Source organism: Phoenix dactylifera, chromosome 8 (assembly GCF_009389715.1).
Source record: "Phoenix dactylifera cultivar Barhee BC4 chromosome 8, palm_55x_up_171113_PBpolish2nd_filt_p, whole genome shotgun sequence".
Classification (NCBI taxonomy): Eukaryota; Viridiplantae; Streptophyta; class Magnoliopsida; order Arecales; family Arecaceae; genus Phoenix; species Phoenix dactylifera.
Genome location: NC_052399.1, coordinates 19,831,798 through 19,852,613, shown reverse-complemented (window position 1 = coordinate 19,852,613; position 20,816 = coordinate 19,831,798). Strand labels below are relative to the sequence as shown.

General features: G+C 37.3%; 2 protein-coding genes across 4 annotated transcripts; both read right to left on the bottom strand.

Moving 5' to 3' along the window:
* Positions 1-113: 113 nt before the first annotated feature.
* LOC103723062 lies at positions 114-4,407 on the bottom strand. 2 transcript variants are annotated; one of them, XR_005512958.1, is made up of 4 exons: positions 3,334-4,407; positions 1,835-1,966; positions 1,026-1,744; positions 114-380 (listed from the first exon to the last, which is right to left on the bottom strand). XR_005512958.1 is itself a non-coding variant. In XM_039129183.1 (3 exons), the coding sequence occupies exons 1-3, from the start codon at positions 4,403-4,405 to the stop codon at positions 1,278-1,280; spliced, it is 1,671 nt and encodes a 556-aa protein (XP_038985111.1). In that variant the 5' UTR covers positions 4,406-4,407; the 3' UTR covers positions 945-1,277. The 2 variants fall into 2 exon arrangements, 1 of the variants encoding a protein (XP_038985111.1); XM_039129183.1 differs by lacking the exon at positions 114-380 and having other exon boundaries at positions 945-1,744.
* On the bottom strand, positions 4,379-20,100 carry LOC103715965 (general negative regulator of transcription subunit 4-like). Of its 2 annotated transcripts, XM_039129185.1 has the most exons (12): positions 19,874-20,100; positions 17,157-17,203; positions 16,953-17,052; positions 13,527-13,654; positions 13,277-13,427; positions 12,945-13,054; positions 10,186-10,269; positions 9,975-10,023; positions 9,766-9,857; positions 5,214-5,355; positions 4,973-5,052; positions 4,379-4,845 (listed from the first exon to the last, which is right to left on the bottom strand). In XM_039129185.1, exons 3-12 carry the CDS (start codon positions 17,043-17,045, stop codon positions 4,425-4,427), a joined length of 1,350 nt encoding a protein of 449 aa, XP_038985113.1. In that variant the 5' UTR covers positions 17,046-17,052; positions 17,157-17,203; positions 19,874-20,100; the 3' UTR covers positions 4,379-4,424. The 2 variants fall into 2 exon arrangements, with proteins under 2 accessions (XP_038985113.1, XP_038985112.1); XM_039129184.1 differs by lacking the exon at positions 17,157-17,203.
* Between the last annotated feature and the right edge of the window lie 716 nt (positions 20,101-20,816).

Sequence of the window (20,816 nt, the reverse complement as noted above, 5' to 3'; positions counted from 1 at the left end):
AGTCTGTAGTGGAAATCAACACCCGAGACCAACCTAACGCGAGCTCATCAGGCAAGCTGACCCTGCGTTCATCGAGGCACCACTCCCAGCTTGTCCAACGACAAACAGTCAGCTAAAAGAACGAAAACACGCAAGAATTTTCATGTACCGATCTACATAGAGATCATGGAGAAAAAAGAAAAACAACAAAAAGGTCTGAAAGCCATTTACACGGTTGAAATTAGAAATTGAGGGTTTTTCATTTGTCTATCTGCCTGGGTGTTACATGCCACGGTGTAAAAGATTGCTCAAGAATTCAACGAGTCTACATGCGTCAGCGTGCAAGAGACCAAAACAACCACCTCATTTTCCATCCATCCAGGCGGCTGGGTTGGGCATAACTGCGGAAAAAAGAAGTTTCATGTTAGACGCTGATAAAAATTTTCATGACCGACCAGCTATCAAATTGATCAAGACAGAATTGATATTAACTCGACTAAAAATGCATTATGACCCAGAAATATTGTTTATTATCATCGTTGATAGAATTACCTTTCTTACCTCTTTACTAGACCAACTTACAGAAGAAAGCACGCTTTTCTTTTGTTTTTGACGAAGCAAGCACCCTTTTTTATCAATTCAAATCCGTATGCTTATCTTCAATTCCTTGTATTAATCATTTAAAAGGAGCTCAAGGCTTAAAATTTTTTAACTACAATAGCCATAAGATCCTTTCCTTCGCTGCCTAATGGATTTGCAAATTCTCCTAAGGTCTTTGCAGACTAGGCCATCATTTTGGCAAACAATATTGGAGAATGATGAATACTGAGCCTTGGATACAAAACTTTTTAATCATGCATGTATCTAACAGCAATAAAATATTGTAAATCAGATGGGAGCTAATGGCATGTGGCAACCACACAAAAGGCATAAATCATCCAAAGAATTTTGCAATCCTATGATACTTGTCAGAGGCCAAGTTATTTAAGTTTCCATTCATGAGGCATCCACAAGAAACAATACCATGGCGAGTCATTAGCAATTACCTGCAAACATCTACAACCAAGCAACTCTGCAGATCACATCACCCTATTGGAATTTAACCAACTCCATGGATCCCATAGTTGCAAGTCTCAGAGGTTCAGAAAATTTTGGCACCAACTGATACAAGTTCATTTGAAGGCCCCAATACAATGAGCCATAGCATCACAGAGAGGAGCTTCAAACAACAAAAACTTTGCTCATATTGTACGTTAAACAGTAAACCAGAAGAATCAGGAACCTGAAAACAGGGTTTCTCATGTTCTTGACAGTCTCCAAGATCCTTGCTTTGAACCAGGAATTAAATGATGTATAATCTCATCCAGAGCAGATTGACCTCTGCCAGTAACCCCAGACTCCATTGCAGTTGGACTGCCAATATTACATGATCCCCATGTCCCGTCATAATTATTCACCATATCCTGTAAGGTCATGTTCCTATTTTGATTCATTAACGTCACCAGATTTTGAGTCAAATTTCTCATTCTTGCCTGAAACTGAAGCCTCTGATCAGCCTCGGCAAGACTAATCGAGTTAGAGCTCAGAGAAAACTGCCGTATCATTGACTGTGACAACTTTCCTTTACATAGTGATGCAGTTGCAGAACCATTAATCTGATTAATCTGATCAATCTGAGGACCATTAAAGCTGTTGGAACCGGGATTTTCTTGAGAGGAATTTATACAAGGTGAATTTCCAGAAATCTGGTATTCAGCAATAGAACCTGCATCGTGAGAACAAATAGTATAATTATTACCATTACGACAATAAGCTCTCACTGCCTCCCATATACCAGCTAAAGGTAAAAGCTAACCAGAATTTGTAAGCTTGCAAAAAGCTTGATCTGTGTCATCCACATGTCGAGGATAGAAGCAAGGAGAAATGGACCTAATCCCGGCAGGAAATCCAGAAGAAGGCAACACCTCAGACCTTGAAATAGGAGAAGCTGCCAGAGCCATAAATCACAATATATTAAAGACAATCAAGTCAGAAAAAGGAAAGCAGAAAATGGATATATAGTAATTCATTTAGGTAATAACATACCAAATACTAGAAATAAAATATCATATGGAACATTATGTTCTAATAAACATGACAGGTAACAAAAAGAGGGTTAGGGTACTGAAGAAAAGCTCAATCAACTAAATCATGACTAAACAACTAGCCTGTTGTAGAATGGCAAATTAGGACCCAGCAAGGAAAGTAACAACTAGCAGAATTTACTAACTTTGGAAAGACAAGTGCATATCCCAAGATACCTTTGGTACATAATAGTTCCATCAATCTTATGCAGTTTCAAGAGACAATGACTCAATATAATTAAAAGGTATATTCAAGCTCTATGCTTACTGGACATAATGCCAAATCAGCAGTTCCTGTAGCTGTTACACAAAATTTTCCATCAAGCACCATCCAACAAAAGGTTCTTGTAGTTCGCAGAGAAATTTAATGTTTAGCAAAAAGACATTGGGATAAGGTTTAGAGAAATAATCTAGATCCCAGGAAAAAGAACTTGCGAGGATTGGAACTCAAACAGATTGTGTACTGCATGTGTTCATAAATATATTCAGTGTATGAAAACAACCACAAAATAAATTATACAATAGATATCTTTCCAAAAGAGTAGCAAAGAAAGCCTCCATAAAAGGGGTAACAAAGAAGCCTCCACAAGTACTAATCAACACAATATGGAGAACTGCAATTAGGAACTCTATAACAATCACAGATATATAAAAGATTACCATGTCTCAGAACAAGGCTGCCTATAGATAGCTTGAATCAGTTAAACAATGTCAAGCCAGCACTAGCAAGTAACTGATCTTTGTAAATGAAATGTAACAGTATTATTGGTCAACATAGTTCGCATTATGGACAACTATATGTATCTCCAGCTCAAATGCAATCCATTTCATAATACAAAATTAATATGAAAGATGATTCAGACACATACGCACATGCTCGTGCACATGCACACACAAACTCTTTCACACACATACGCACATGCGCACGCGCGCGCGCGCGCACACACAGAGAGAGAGAGAGAGAGAGAGAGAGAGAGAGAGAGAGAGAGAGCAACCCAACCAAATGAATAACTAGAGAATATTTAATGAAACTAAAAGATAACTAAAAAAGGGGAAAAAAACAAAAGGAAACAAGACATGAAATTTGTTTCTTGATGACAAATTAAACTTTATATGTATAAAAAAATTCCAGCAACTATTAGTTTTTAGATGAAAAAGAAAATATGACTGTTACTAAATTTCAACATAATCAAGAAAAATAAAAGAAACCAAGCTAGGTTGGGCCAACCACCTGACTGACGCAAACTAGATGGATGTTTTGATTCATTGGCAACATCACATGCAGAAGATCTATGACGGCTGTTCAGAATCTCAGGATTGTCCATATCATAAGCAGATAACCCACTGAGAGAGGTGTTTGTATTGCCTACTTTCTTTTCCTCAATGTCTAGCTGGTCAGTTTTTATATCAAGAGCAAAAACATAGGAATCTAAAGGAAATGATTGCTCTTTTCCACAGTTGGAATCATCTAACCTTGCAAAAGAAAATTTGGATTCACTGCTATTGCATGGCATCCAAGAATTATAGGATTTTGAGTAGTCACTTTCATTAGTGCCACTCAGCAGTTCGCTGAGATTATAACGATCTATCAGATGATCAACCTGACCAAGAGCCAGAGACAAAATATCTGATATTATACCATCTTCTCCTGCATCATCATTGGCTTTATCTGGTAGACTATTATCTTCTCTTAAATATACATAGGAATTATGTAATGTCATACTGTCATCTCTCATATCTGTGTTAGCTTTGTTGGATACAGCAGAATCCAGGACTATATCCATCTCTGTTGAAATAGGTTTATCAGGCTGACATTCCAAGTGTTGAAGCTTAAAATTGTTTATACCACAAGAAGAGGATTCACTCTGTAACTTCCTTTGTTGACCTTTACAAGATAGTCCAATAATTATAGAACATGTTGAATGCTCACCAACTCTATGGTCCGTGATGGTAGTTCCATCAGGAACCAAAGGAGAGTAACCTTCAAAATTTCTGTTATCTAGAGGAAGAGAAATATCTTTGCCTTCAAAGTTTGCAGATGATCTCATGCGTATCATATCTGAAAATCTGCTAGACCAATTAAAAGATAGAGGCAAACTTTGAGAAGATGAAGCTGTTCTGAATGCCGGATCTTGAATCGTAGCCTGAAAGTTTGATGCTGGAGTATCTCCTATGGAGGGGGCGACAAGATATCCCACCGGAGAAAAGACTCCTTCAGTGATGCCGTACAGACACCCGGAATCCCATTTGGTTCCATTAGTCACTGAACGGGGAATACAAGATGAAGCCTGACTAGTTTCCATCATTGTAAAACACTTGATATCATCTGAAAAAAGAAGCATATGGTTGCTGACTAAATCCAACTGAATCAGAGGAGTGTGATGGTTGGGTGATTCTTGATTCCATGTCTTCTCTACATGTAACAAAAGATGATCCACTGACAGTATTATTTGTCATTATGTTAGTATAATTGCTTGACTTGAAATTTGGCATAACCGTATCTTCTCTAAAACCATTTTCAACATATGGTTCCGATGATGCAATATTTTTTAGGTGCCCGTTTGAAAGAGGCATTTGATTTCTTAACATGATCATTTGCCTTTGAGTTGGATAGGCATTCTGTGGCAATGCTTGTATGTCAACTCCAGCAAGAGAACTAGTGGGAACGATAGGATGATCAATTGTTCCTTGGGAAAAAGCAACACCAGCATATGGTGACCTACCAGAAGCAAGTCTTGAGCCCCTGCGCATCCCCACAACATCCCCACCCCCCCAACCCCCCAAAACCAAAAAAGGAGATATGAAAACTGGAGAACTCAAGGCAGTTTGATGGGAAAAGAAAGATAAAGAATAGCGTTTATTGTAAGCACCATGAAGCCGCTACTGGAAGGACATCAGATTTTCCACTATCACCATTTTGAAAATGTCTTTTGCCATTATCGGTAGGAGTCTAAATGACATGGCAGAAAGCGAAAAAGTTAGTATAAATAAAAAGTTTCATTATTTACAGTATCAGAAAGATTTCAGAAATTTGCAAGCTTCATAGTTTAGGCAACCAGAAAGTACAAAACACACGTTTCGATCATGTATCATGCAAATAAAGTTTCTTACATAAACAACAGACCGGATGAGAAATTTGTCCCTAGCAACACTACTGTTGCTCCTGCAGAAGTGGTCCCTTGGAGGAGGTAATACACTTCCTGAACGTCGTTCAAAATTATGCAAAGCATTTCCAGAATTTTGTGGAAGTTTACTGGTTTTAGAACAGGAACAGCCACAAAGTTTCAGAGAACAATATTATCAACACAAGAAAATGATCTTTCATGCTAAGAACTTTACAAAAACAAACATTATTTGTTAAACTACAAATAGCATCTCTGCATAATAAAAAATTACCATTGTAACAGAGTCAAGTCTCATGAAAAAACTGTCACGAGAGTATCAAAAGAAATTTGGAGAACTGGATGTGCATAAAATGAAATTAGAATAATGTTGGTGAAGTTATAACTGATTTGACTTTAGTTCTCTCTAATTCCCAGAAAGGGTGAAGAAGTTCTGACTAAAGTTCATGAAAATCTGACGTCATTCCAGAAAGGAGATTCCAAACTATAGCATTTATATAAAGCCATCATTTCGGTGGTGTCGAACATCAATAAACCAGTTTCAAGTTTCCCTGAACAGTAGTGTTGGAGGGTTATCCTAATTCCAACCAAGTAATGGCACATGATGAGATGAAATAACCTTATGTAAATACCAATTAAATTGCCTTCTCAAAAAGAAAAAGGTTTAAATAAAAGTTAATCAGATTCAACCACATCATCTACCAAAAAAAGTAACGACTCTTACAGATCCAAGAAATCATAATGAATCTCTTAGAGGCTATAAACAAGTCATTTTTGCCCAGAAGTTTAGTGTAAAACAATGATTTATATTTTATACAATTCTGCACTTGACTACTAGGCCCAGAAATGAGATCCAGGTTCAGGTCAAACAAACCAGAAGTGCAACAATGGCATGAACATGTTTAAATCTGTTCTAGGTTGAACTTTACGAGCTGACATTTATGGCCCAAGGCCAACTCCAACCCACTGAAGCCCTAACCATCTCACAAGGGGAGGGAGGGAAGGGAATAAGAGGAAAGAGATCAAGGACATGTCAAAGAAAGAAAGATGAGACTCAAAAAGCCAACCAAGGCCAGGGATCCAACCAACATGCAGGAGTTAGGGCCCCAATGGACATGAGGAGGTTATGGTCAAAGCCATGTGATGCAACGTTAGAAGCCAACAAAGAGGAAGATGCTAAGAGAGGAGAGGACAGGAGACAGATTGGGAGGAGGTGAGGCCTACTTAGGGTCAAGCACTAGTTAGCTAGTCTAAGTTTGTAAACTGGTCCTATCAGAAAATGAAAATTTCACCCCCATATATTGCACTAGCCAGGTCTAATGAGAGATCAAGGACATGTCAAAGAAAGAAAGATGAGACTCAACAAGCCAACCAAGGCCAGAGATGCAACCAGCATGCAGGAGTTAGGGCCCCAACGGACATGAGGAGGTTATGGTCAAAGCCATGTGATGCACCACTAGAAGCCAACAAAGAGAAGGATGCTAAGAGAGGAGTGGACAGGAGACAGATTGGGAGGAGAGGTGAGGCCTACTTAGGGTCAAGCACTAGTTAGCTAGTCTATGTTTGTAAACTGGTCCTATCAGAAAATGAAAATTTTACCCCCATATATTGCACTAGCCAGGTCTTCTAGCATGGGGTACTTTTGTCATTTAACAAATGCTATTAAAGCAACGAAATGTGAAGTAATCAATGCAAGACAAAAGGTGCACTGATGGTATTGATTAAATGATGTAACTATGCTCAAGCTTTCAAAGCTAACAAGTGCAGCACATGGGTTTTAAAATTGTCATTTTCCAGTAGGACCCACTTACAGACTTGTTCCCATAAGAACAATTTAACTTTACATACATACGCTGCTTGTCTAGGCACTTAGGCAAATCCTGCAGTGACTCGATGGTCCCTGGTGAGGCAGGCTTATCGAATTGATGTCTAAGCAAGTGCATGAACCAAAGAAAGAGGCATTTGGCAAGTTGCTCTCCAATTCCAGTACTATTCTTTATATTCCTTTTGTGCCTTTCTTTGGGAGATGTGCTGGCTTCAGTTACACAAGCATTTTGGTCTGGTGAACCCTATAGAAATGAAAGCTAGTGGAGGAGGCTAATTCAGGGGGGAGAGCAAGGTGAGGACAATGATGATTATAAATCTAATGGAGCTGGAATCATGGAAGTGTGAGAGTTCTAGTGATGATTATTATGATAATGCCTGAAGCTTGAAGCTGCTCTAGGATGTCTAGCGATTTATTTTTGCCCTTATGTTTAATTTAGATATATGTTTCAAAAGTGGTTGTTGCTACATTTGAACTTTGAAGCTACTTTAGGATATAAGGTGTTTTGCTGCCTTCTGTTTAAAAACATGTTACAAAAATGGTATTCTGATATGATGTTTTCATAGATGTAGAACATGATAAAATGTTTTAAATTATTATAATTGAGGATGTTGCAACTAAAATGTTTAACCATATGGTGGTTGTGTTGTTTTTAAATACAAACAGTATTTATTTATTCATAATGCATTTATTAAATTTTTCATAAATTAGCACCTTGCTTTCTTCAAGCTAGTGCCTTTGTGGCCTAGCACCAACAAAGAGGAAGATAGAAAAGCTAGAATGTTTTTGAAAAAAAAATCAAGGATGCAAACTTGGATCAAAGGATTAAATCAAGGCAAGGAAGACTCAATCAACATTCAACAAAAATAAAAGTTTGACAAGATCAAGTAAATTGGTTTGGGTTTGGTCAACATTTTAACTGTGTGGACTGTGGATTGAATATGAGTTACAAAATTTGGTGAAACATGAGGCTTTGAATGGCTTAAAATAGTGCGGACGAAATTTAGGGCAAAAAATTAGCTTACTAAATTAGCAAACTAATAAATCAATATATACAGAAGTTAGATTGCTACAGCTTAGGGACAAATATAATTGAACAAATCTTACTCAACGTATGCCAATGTGTAAGATGAGACAACTTAGGGTGGCTAGGTTACAGGTGCATGGCGAAAGTTTGCACATATACTATGGTGGTCTTCATCCACAATTGAAAAAAAAACATCAATTTAACTCGGCCGTCAGAACTGGTAGGGACCTATTGCCCATATATATAAGAAAAAAGAAAATGCTATTTCAGAATGAATAAGGGTGTTTTGAGTGATCATATATCGTGACCCCTTTCAGGCTCAGCATGTTAAAAACAGGAGATAAAGATGAAATTTGGTTCATAAATTATAAAATTTCCAGGAGGCTAAGGTCAAATTAAAGTCATATACTGGGGCATGGCTGACGGTGAGAAAATTATAGATCACATAATTTGACTTTTATGATTCAAACTTGTCAGGTCTAGGGTTAATGCAAGAAAGCAATGGCATCCAGTAATGGTTCAGCATGTTTGACCTGAAAAACATAGTTGCATTGTTTTAATTGAAGAGTGTTTGCAGGTTCATTGGACCTATAATCAAGGGTGACATGCCCCTAGAGCCTGTTTTCCTTTGTTCAAAGGTAATTGAGTAGTGACAAAGATAGGAGTACCACCCGTATCAGGCCTGTACCAAGCCAGGAACCAGCATAGGGTAAACACCCCCAGATTGCATAACTGCCCCATCCTAAATTGTATAGCTCCAAACCAACCTTACAGCTTAATGAACCTTTTTTGCTCACTTGAACCAGCCCCAAACCGGCTTGTTCCAACAGTGTACCACGGTACCTACTACCAGCCAGTGACCAAAAAAGATCCATATCTTGAATTTTAAATCCTGGAGCAGTAGTTTGTTTTAGAAGTTTCTTAATGTGAAAGTGCATTAACTGGGTGCTAGGCTGATACAGTTTCCTTATGAGTGCAAAGGCCTATTAATAATCTTATGAGGTTTACGTGGGATCTACTAATAATTGGACTAATTTAAGAAAATAAAAATATGGGTTCCAACTGGTGTCACTAATAAAAAGTATATGGCATCATTATGAGCCTATTTAAAGCTACTCGAGTCCTAAACAAGATCAAAATCTGGGGGTTGACAGATACATGAAAGAACAGAGATACATGCATAGACAGATGAGTGGAGGAGGCAGAGAGAGAGAAGTTGGCGGGGGGGGGGGGGGGGGGGGGGGGGGGAGATAACCGGTTATGCGCTAACTAGATAATATAAAAGTAAACTTAACACCTGGTCATTTGATTGCCATCTTAAGTTTAGTCCCAACTTGGCCTGCTTTTGTCACACAGTTGGGCATGTTTCTGTAAACAGTTATCCCTCTTTTGCACACACCTATGCACAGACCAGGGGTTAAACATAAAATGGCCATCAAAATAAAGATCTGGCCATAAATTTTCAAGGGACTAAACCTAAAATGGCAGTCAATCTACCTAAAGGACAAACCTCAAATTTTCCTACTACAAATTATAGTCAATCCCACAAACATATGCGAGTCAACAATATTACTCATTTAGCAGGATATCAGACAACTTAAGTATGAATTCTAAAGCTTCGGATGAAAGTTGAAGCATGTGATATGATCATGTAATAAAAACAAAGGTAACATGGAAAGGTCATTATACCTTAGACATGCTGAAGCAACTTCATCTTTGTTGCAGATATCTTCTTGGGGACCAGCATCATGCAAAAAAAAACAGTGTGGGTTGCGACAAGGCTGGACCAGTAATTACCCAGTCACTTGTCAAAAACTTATATTGTTTGTCTACGTTTACAACCCTAGAAAATGAAACAGAAAGCAATGCAGATAGGTCCTATTAAGAGCAGTACCCACCATATTCTTTAACCACGCATGGCAGTATCTTGTGGTACCAAAGCATGCTCTACACGAGAAAACCCCAAAGGAAGTTGAGGAAATGACATTCCAAAGCAAGTCAAAATAAAATAGAAGAGGAAATGAAATTCCAAAGTAAGCCAAGATAAAATAGGAGAATGAGGAAGAAACTTAAGCCAAGATAATATGGAAAGATTAGATAGAGACTTACTTTAAAGGTCTACCATCTAAAATGAAACCATTTACAACCTCAATGCAACGAAGAGCCTCCTGCTCCTTAGAAAACGTAACATATCTGAACAGTTATACAAAAGCATTTGTTTTATAAAAGACCAAATCAGGTGCAAAAACAGCTTGCTTGTGGCAGTATTTTATAGAATCATAACTTGTATGCAAAGTCAGCAATTGTTCATCTGCCATTAACTTCAGTCAAAGTATATAATGGGGAGGTTTTTATATAAATATAAATACTTATATAGATATATACAAATATAGATATAGATATAGATAAGAGGTCTTCAACTCTCTTAATGCAAATGTTTGTACATTTTTTTCAGAAAACATGTGTTGTTATTGATCAGCTTCACCTGGACATATTTAAACAGTTGAACATCAAATGATGCAGATAAAGGGAAAGGCCAAAAGACAAACAAACATTAAGTAAACTATACATCACATAGATATGTACTTCTTCTGTCATGTGAGTCTGACTTCATTAAGTTTCTATATGTTCCCAGTGAGTGCACTACTTCTTGACCACACGCTAACCTCATTATGATCTATAGACAATTTTAAAAAATGAATTAATTGAAACAATTTCATGAAAAAAAATCAATCCCACAGAATAATAGTCTAGGTCCACGTAATGCACCAGGCTAGTAACCAAATGCTGCATCTGATCAACTGATGAAAGTATATGGTAAATAAACTGAAAGATCTGAATTGCTCAAGTGAAGCATATAGCAAAAGATGAAAACATCAAGCATCCTGTCTCACATGTTGACTAGCACAACAATTTTTATGTCCCTGAAATACAATAATTGTAGAGATATGGAATGTACAAAGTTAAAGAATGCACATCAAGATAATTTATCACACTCCCCATAAAAAGATAATATGTGGTACATAAGTCAATATAACATAAATATGTGTCTTTTCCATAAAATTCTGATTTCTACAAGGAAATCGAATTATATAGTTGAAAAGAAGCATTTACAATGAAGATTTTAAACAACATGTTATACCATTACAATGAAGCCCCACTGAAAACATTTCTAACCCTTATGATAATTATAATGACAGTTATTTGCCTCAAAAAGAAGCTTTTCAAACTTATTTGTTTATTTGTATGCATGTATGCATGCACGCACGCATACATACATGCATGTATGTACAATTTGTGGCTGAAACTGTTATAATGGCTTATAATGGTCATAACACCTGTAACAATCCAGGACTTCACCCAAAATAGCCAAACCGACCTAGTTTCCCACTGGGTCGGCTCGGTACAGGCCGAACCGGACGGTTCAGTCCGGTTTGGAACCTTGGTTATAATTTTGAACTACACCAAGACAGCAATTTTATTGTCCAATACATAACATTAATATATACAAAAGAAGATAAGGCATGCAACACATCTATGCTTAAACTGAATATTCAATGTCAATATAACTGAGACGTTGTTTTGCGCTCTTTCGTTCCCAGAAAAAAAAATCATACGGGTCACTTCACTCAACACATATCAATCATATGGATTCCATACCCCCCCCTTGTGCAAGCATTATTTAACAACAATGGCAATTCTGTTCCAATTGGGCTCTTTGGTTTGTCAAGTAAGCCTTAAGACTTAAAAACTGGTTCCATGGTACCAAATATTGCTGTCTTGCCTCCTTGCTTACTTTTCCAAGTCCAGGGAAACCTAGGATGGTTACTTCATATTCATCCATATCACAGAAATGTCCTAATTTTGAATCTCCCATAAAAAATATGTTGCAGCTTCATTAGCCAACAAAAGAAAATTACTTTTGTGTCCACACAGAGATTAAAAAATTACATCTTCTTATACTAATGGTTCTCCAGGGCTAGTTAATTGCAAAAAAATTTCCAGCAGAAGGGACTGGCATATCAGTATAGTAACTGGGGCATGATAGTTACTAAAACAGAGTTGAGCAAGCATGCCTGTGACATGGCAACACAATCATAAAGCAAATATGCTGGGACATATGCTTTGAAAAAGGCAGAATAACTAGCATGCACTGAAAAGATCCATATAGTTTTGTGCTTATTAAATGGAGCTGAAAAGGAATTAGAGACACATTACGGGTGTAACAAATTTGTCGAATTAAACGGATCTGAAAAGGAATTAGAGACAGATAATGGGTGTAACAAATTTGTCTTTAAGAAACCTTTCTCGCAAAATCTGAGGTTTAGAATCTGGGTAAGAAGGAATAAGTGAAAGCTAGTAAATCCACCGATTACATGGACTCGGATGCTACTGTTGAATATTAGTGCAGATCTAAGCATTATATACTTCAAATCAAGGATATGTACCAGTGTATAATGGTCTGTACTGGCCATACTAGTTAGTACCAGTAAGGTACCAGTACTGGTATGCATTCCATATCAGTACCATACTGATACACAGTTTTCACCTATTTTTTTGTTGTCCCAACACCAAGAGATGTACCATGTGTTGGTACAGAACCCTACTGTAGCAGCCAGTAGCAATACCTTAAACTTACAGTTTTCACGTCAACAGCATACTCATAGTGTCCTGTGCTGGACAACTTATCGTGCTTAATAAATGCTGTAATGTGTGTGCACTTCAAAGTCCATTTAAATATTTCCCAGATGTAAAAGTGATGTATTTGCAACCAACAGGTATAATAACAAGTACCAAAGAGCTAGTCCAAGGAAAAGCTTTAAATTCATTAACTTGAAGAAATTGTTATATGAGGTAGTCGGTCTTACACAACAGAAGTGCAGAATGATGGAAAAAGCCGGTTGGTTCCAACATCCCGGGCTATAACAATCTTTGTAATTTTCCCATACTGTCCCAAAAATTCCTTCTTCCTAAGGGTCTGCATAAAGAACGATACACGTATAACTTCCAAATACATTCAAATCAGTTATGCAGGAAAAACTCCCAGCTGCATCCAACAAATTACTTGCTCCAAACAGGCAAACTTAGATGGCTAGCATAAATATCTTGAATTTACTAGCATAAATACCTTAAAGTTGAAAACCAAAGACAGAATAAATGAACAACAGAATTGAGTCACAATTTGGTAGCATGTGCTTACCTCTTCATCAGCTATTTTAGCAGGTAGACCAGCAACATAAACAAGATTCCGCTTAATGACACGGACAGTAGTGAGATCACTTCGCACTTCTGATGTTTTTAATTTAGCCTTTTGTAATTTCTGCTTCTTCTCAGAATTTAGTTCTGCAAGCCTATTTTCATGAATGAAAAGATGGTGACTATAAATAGATATCTGATAAGATATAAAGAAGAAAAAATAAAGGAACACAGAGCATTTAAAATTAACATGCCTCTCACTGCTGATTTTCCTCCCAAGTATCCTCTCCTTATCATATGGACTACGGCATGCAGGACACCGTCCTTCAGTATCATCCTTCTCGGCCATTTCTATTATATGATGCCAACACCAGATGCACATCTACCAAATAATATACATGCCACATGTTTTAAACAAGCATAAATAGCAGGACTTTCAAACTAATCAAACATGACTCCCTGCAAGCAAAATATTCCTAATGAAAAATGTCGAATGCTCTTCTTCATACGTCATATTGGGGAAAAGGGGGAAAACAAAACAAGAGGGACCCAACCAAATTGCAAGCGAGCAAAACAAGTAAATATGCAAAAATGGCAAAGCACATAAACATGAAACTCTAAGGCATACAAACACAACATCTGCAAAGGAACCTAATTATAGGTCTGTATATGGCAGGAATAAATGTTGATCTCATGCTCAAAATAATCCCCAAAGATCTCAAGGTGGCAAGGCGGAAATTTAGGTCTAAGCCTCTGAAGACTCCCTCTCTAGTTAAAAGCTTTATAATTTGGTGTCCCTTAAGTATTTTCCATTGTTCTCTAGCAAAGGTTTCTGACTAGTTATGGGTGACAAACTGTTAAGAGTAAGAACCCTATGGCTGTTTGGCCCTCATAAGATTTCCATTAAAATATTGGTTAGTTGAAGAACTATAAACCACTTGCTTCAAGACGTTTTTAAGGACTATACTAATAATGTTGTTCAGCACTACTGTGGAAACCATAATCATGATTCATAACAAATAATTTAAATAAAGGAGCCCTAATCATTACCATTTTATGAAGAGCTCCAAGATCATCTGGATGTTAACCTTAATAATGACAACTTTCATAAGTTGAGAGAAGCCATTAGACTAAAATCATTTAGACTATCCATCTTGCCCTTGTCACATAAGGAATGAAAAACGTAATGCACTTATCAACTGTAGGTAAATTATTCTACAAAGAATAGACAATCAAGTTCATCAATTTGTATCGACCCTAAGCTAAGGCCACCAAGAGTCAAGTTCGTACGCATACTGTTTTTAAAGTTTTAACCAAGTATTAGGTTTCCCACAAATTGTTTTAACAATGTAGTAGGTTATCACTAAACTATCATATAGACAAAATTAAACGATCAAACCTAAGGCAAAGTGTCTTAACCAGGCACCATATTTCTCAAAAGTTTCTTGTAAAAATCTATTAGGCTAGAATTAGCAAAAGAAAATACTAATGTATTAGTTTCTTAATTATTTTTTAGGACTCTAATATTCTTTCCTGTAAAATCAATATATCATTCATATAGACCCAAATGAATCCTATAAATTACCCAAACAGATGCTAACACAGCTCCAACACCAGCATCTTCTTTGCAAAGAAATTTCAAAGTAGTTCATGCAACAATCTATATCTTGAGGCATATGAATATCCTGTTTAGTTTTCTTTGTTAACATAGGGATTGAAAGAAAAATAATAAAAACGCTCCTAGTAAGTCATTGGTCGCTATATAAAATTAGAGAATTGAATATGGGCCGCAAAAAATGACCTCAAGACATTTGAATTAAAAAAAATCACAAAGCAAGTTCAATGACCTTTTAAAAACAACCAGCAATCAAAACTAATTTATTGTACAGTAAATCTAGTCTTCACAAGTTCCCAACAGAAAAATCAAATTCCGAAGTTCAGCATTCCATGTGACAAACATGTCAAAATGTTTCAGGATCTTTGGCGAGTACGCATCTGGTAGCTTCTTGTCTTCTGGATGGTAAGGTCCTCATGAGCAGCAAGTATCTTAGACTCATGAAAAAGCCATCAGGATAAGTAACATGAGAAGCAGAATGTCAACGCTCCAAAATCTTAACCCCTTCCTAAATGTTACAGGCAGCAAAAGCAAATTTCTTAGGGCCTCATTCCCCAAGAGAATAAGAGAAGGATGAACAAGATATCCTAGCCTAACTCATTTGGAGACTTGGGCATAAAACTTTCAAGCTTCAAGTACATTGCCAGACAAACTAGGCAGGCCATCTTATTTTACCACCTTAAAATTACCAACTAAGACTTCTTTTCCTTTATTTTTGTTGTAGAAGCACTGCTCCTTTAGGGGAAAACTTTTTTGCAGGAACCAATGCCTCATGTCTGTATACGACCGATCACCTCTACTGAAGACAAACTTGAGTTTTTTTGCCCATACATAGGTATTGTCTCTGGCTTCCATGGTGCAATTTTATGTATAAGGAAGCAACTCCTTCCAACTCTAGGTGCGCTGATGCAATGCCCATGTACTTTCGTAATGCAATTACATAATGCCAAATTTACCAAAAATTCTGCCCAAAGATTTAAATTTCCTTAAACTTCGTATATGAACCATGAATACCAGCAAACCACAATTTTAACCCCCCTGTAATCTTAAGGGCCAAAAATTTAGAAGATAATTTCTCATTCCTTTCCTGTATCATCAGCTATATACATTAGAATATTCTAGGTCAGAAAGAGCCCATGAGCAAATGATAAACAAAAGCATAGATAATCAGTTGAAGTAATTGTGCTTTAAATTTAGAAAGGAAGGAGAAAGAAAACACTACACTAGATTTTCCTAATAAATCCATCAACAAATAAAGAACAAGATAGCAATTTGATGTGAATACTTTGACTAACCTGATCACAAGTAAGTATCACATTCAGTTTGAACAGTACAGGCAGAAAACAAAAGACCACAATAACTCCTGGACGCAAGCAGCCACAGTGTGGATCACAGGGCATTTTTCATCTTAAGGATTCAAACAGGGATATGAACTAATTGCAAAGTTGGGTACACAAAGCCTACTCCAAATAGAAAGGGTAGGTGATCACTTTGTTAGAATGAATTGTCAGTCAATCCATCATGAATATAAGTATGTCTTCTCAAGCTCAAAAAATGAGATTCATTCTTCAAGTTGAGAGTTTGCATTTGCCAGGGTCAACACAAGCACCAACATGAATTTAGAGATGAGAAGGTGATAAAAACACATTATGAAAGAAATCAAAAGAATATGTTGACTAGATTAAACTGCAGATTGATGTCAAAAACTGAAGGCCCAAACCTCATATCCACATTTACAAGGCATTTTTCATCTTAAGGATTCAAACAGGGATATGAACTAATTGCAAAGTTGGGTACACAAAGCCTACTCCAAATAGAAAGGGTAGGTGATCACTTTGTTAGAATGAATTGTCAGTCAATCCATCATGAATATAAGTATGTCTTCTCAAGCTCAAAAAATGAGATTCATTCTTCAAGTTAAGAGTTTGCATTTGCCAGGGTCAACACAAAGCACCAACATGAATTTAGAGATGAGAAGGTGATAAAAACACATTATGAAAGAAATCAAAAGAATATGTTGACTAGATTAAACTGCAGATTGATGTCAAAAACTGAAGGCTCAAACCTCATATCCGCATTTACAAGGCTTCAAAAGTTGATCTGTCAGATCCATCTCCTCCATGCACAGTGGACAGTGTATTTCCCCTTGGTTGCTCATGTTGTTTCTAATTAATATTCGCACAAAAAAAAAAATGAACTAAGAGATCTGTCATGGCTCAAACTAAGAAAGTAAGAGAAGTTAACCAAATAAAAACACTCTTTAACATACCACATATATGCACCGAGCGGCTCATGTAATTAGGTGACATGAATTATCTGAGTGCAGGAATAAGACATTTAAAGAAAATATGGCATAGTAATGTGGCATTTATACATAATAAGATTGAATGATATGTCTTCAATATTTAAGATTATAATTCAAATTGGCTCTATGCCTTAACCCCTGGCAATGCAATATGGTTCCTACAACAAACCTTGCCTACTTCCCGCTTTGTTTTGACTTCTTACATATCTAGGTAAACCTTCAAGGAGTGCTTCCGTGTCACGTGAGTTCAAAATGTTGCATACAACATTAAAGTAACTTTCCCGTGCAACATATGCCCTTCTGCATTTCATGTCAAGTCCCTCTTGCCCAGAATTGCCTTGGCCAAAAGTTTAGAACCAATTCAGCAGAAAGACATTGGGTGGAGGATGGAAGATAAAATCTTCTGAACTTTAAATCATGCCTTTATTTATAAGTTTATCTCATGTAGATGGTATAAGGACTAGTAATCAAGGTCAGAATTAAGGTTATCTATCATCAGTGCAAAGAAAACAAAAAACATAAAAGGGACCATATATGTACTGAATGGGTAACAACATTCTCACAGGCAAATGAACAATAATGATCTTTTATATCTCTAGAACAAAAAAAAAGGATTCTAGGAGCCACCATTTAGCGATTAAGAGAAACCAATGGTAACTCTAGCCTGTCCTACAGGACCCCAAAAATCATGAAACCCAATTACCACTACTATACCATCCCCTTGAGCCTTTCTTTCTCTCAAAGCCAGGTTCTCATTGGGACTATGCAACCAACAATTTGGATAAAACATAAGCTAAGGGTGGACTAAGAGAAGATTGGCCACTGCCCATGCTTGTGCTGAATAGCCAAAATGCACATTTGAGTTTTAGTTGCACAGGAATATAATAAGGTGATTTTTGATCATTTTGCTGTTATCAATGAACCTTTCCAAGTTCCAGCGCATCATTATCATATTAGAACCCTACCTCTGTGTGTGTGTGGAGACTGAGAGCCATGTGTTAAGCATATCTGTTCCCATAGAGGAAGTTTCGGTCTCATAATACCCAAACCATAACAATCAACCAGCAAACCAAATTCAGGTTTGTCCCTTATTAACCAATGACTTCAATTAAAAACCATGTTTGGTGTCATTGCAAATTTGGAATTGCTTCTTACAGTTTTCTGGCGTGTTGTCTTAGCTCTTCCCTCTACTTTCCTACCCAATCCAACCTCCTTGTTTTCTAGCACATGCCCTACCATCTAAATATTTTTATTGCACTGTTTAACACAACTGGAGCACCTTTCCTAATGTACTGATACCTCGCTTTATCTTTCCTATTTTCATCACAAGTCCATAGCATTCTCATGCATGTTAATGTTCATCTCGTGTGTGTCTGGACCCTCTTATTCTCAACCTTTCTCATGCATAATGAATTAGAAGCTGAATTTTATATTTATAATGTTTTCTCCAAAGTCATGAAAGTATTTATTGCTTATAAACAACCTCAAACATATCTCCACTTTATCCACCTGAATGTAATTCTATTATCATGTCTTCGTCATTATCCTCATCTTCAGAAATACAAATATAAAGTAACAATGGCGAGCACATTGTATTTTCTTTATCTTGTGCACCATTTTTGACTAGGACCTCACTCTCATTTTTTTCCCTCCAAACAACATTAATTTTATTATTCTTCAAATTTTCAGACCATCATCCTCCAAATTTTCGATGTAGTTCCAGTCAGTTTAGCAAACAGTCCCGTCCTCTCGCATCTATTAACATTATATCACACACACAAACAACATATGGCGTGACACCTCATTCTAAATATCAAGAAAAAGTTCATCTAAAGGACATATAATTAAAAATGGTACTAGGCCAATGCCAATCCTTGGTTGAGTCCCGCCACCTACTTCTAACACTTGCCACTCCATCATACATGGCCAAACATAACCTGTAAGTGCACCTTTCTTTAATACCCACCAAACTACCACTAACGATAACACACCGTATGCCTTCTCCAAATCATGATCATGTTTCAAGTCTTGGGTAGCATTCAAAATTGTTCCATACGGGAAACATGCAACCTGACCATCAAAAACAACCTCCTGTCTAAAATACCCCTGATGAACAAAACCTTCTCTCTTTTTTTCCTTCAATGGAAGTCAATAAGAATGTTTTCCTGTGTCGTTTAAATCTCAACCACAGTGGTTCCAAACTCCTAACTCCAAGTTGCAAGTCATCTTTCACCAGCCAACTACCTGAGAAATAAAAAAAATAAAAAAAAATTCTTGTATCCTACCCTGCGTCATGATCTTGGCTTCTTTACTTAGTCCGGACCGCTCTATCATCTCGTCACAAAGAGTACAAACGTATTCCTCTCGATCCTAAGCACTAACCACAAACGCTTCCACTCTTAGCCGCTACAAGGCTCAGCAAACCCTAAAACCCCTCCTCCGCAACGACCACTAATCCAGTTCTCCTCAAGAAAATCTCCACAAAGAGAGAAAAAAAAAACAAGAAACACCAAAAAAATCAAGACCCAATCTATGAAAAAATTATCACAAACCATCTCATTCTCATCAACCGAAAAAAAATAGAAAATGCAGCGAGAAAACCCTCAAAGTGAACGCCAGAACTCGAGAAAGGATCCGAAAAACAGATGAAATAGTCGACAACGAGTATTTCTTGAACTCACATTTCGAAAATCAAGAACACGATCCGACGGAAATCGAGAACCCCGAGCCCCGAGGAGAGAAAGCCAGGAGGGAGAAGAGGAAAGGTGGGGAGGGGGGGAAGGTTCTTGAGGCGGTGGTACGGGGAAATCGAATTTGCGTGGCGAGGCCCCTAAATATAAAACGAGACTACTAATGATATCGCTTCGGCTACTCCAGGGAGAGGGGAGCGTTGGGGTTGTCCAAAAAGCGCTGCCCTTTTAGGAAAAGGCGTTTCTTTCTTTTCTTTTTGTTTTGTTTTGACGCTCCCGTCCGACACCTCCTTCTATTTATAGTAACCCCCACCCTTTTCGCGTTGGCTTCCGTACGTTACCGGCTTCATTGATTAAAGTGAAGTGCCGCTCGATGACAGGGTGGCAATATGGGAAACGATTTATTGGGCTGGTTGGCTTAAATAATAGCTGGGAAACTCGGCGTACGGGAAACGGAATGGGAATCGATTTACATTGACACGTTAAAAAGTAATGGATGGCAGGGATTCCTTTTGTCCGGTGGAAATGCGTACGGGCCCAGGATCATGAGAATAAGCTTGGTCAAAAGCATCCGAACAGTATTTTTTTTCTTTTAATTTATGGTCCATGGAAGCTCATTGGCCTCCCCTAGATAAACAAGCGTGATCCACTCTGCCGTCCCTTTAATATTTTATATATCATTGGCATTGCCTTCCGAGCTTTTCTTTACTTCCACAGATTGTCAATTGGAAATCAGTTTTATACATAAATAATATGATTAAAGATGTTTCAAGTTTTCATACCACAATCTCTCATGATCAAATATACATAATTTTATGATATGCAAGGCGAGTACTATATGCCAGTTCGGTCATCTTAAAGGGCAACTTAGCCATGGTGATCAATTGGATTCAGAAAGATCCGAGAGATGCAAGCTCGGATCATCCTTTGCTCT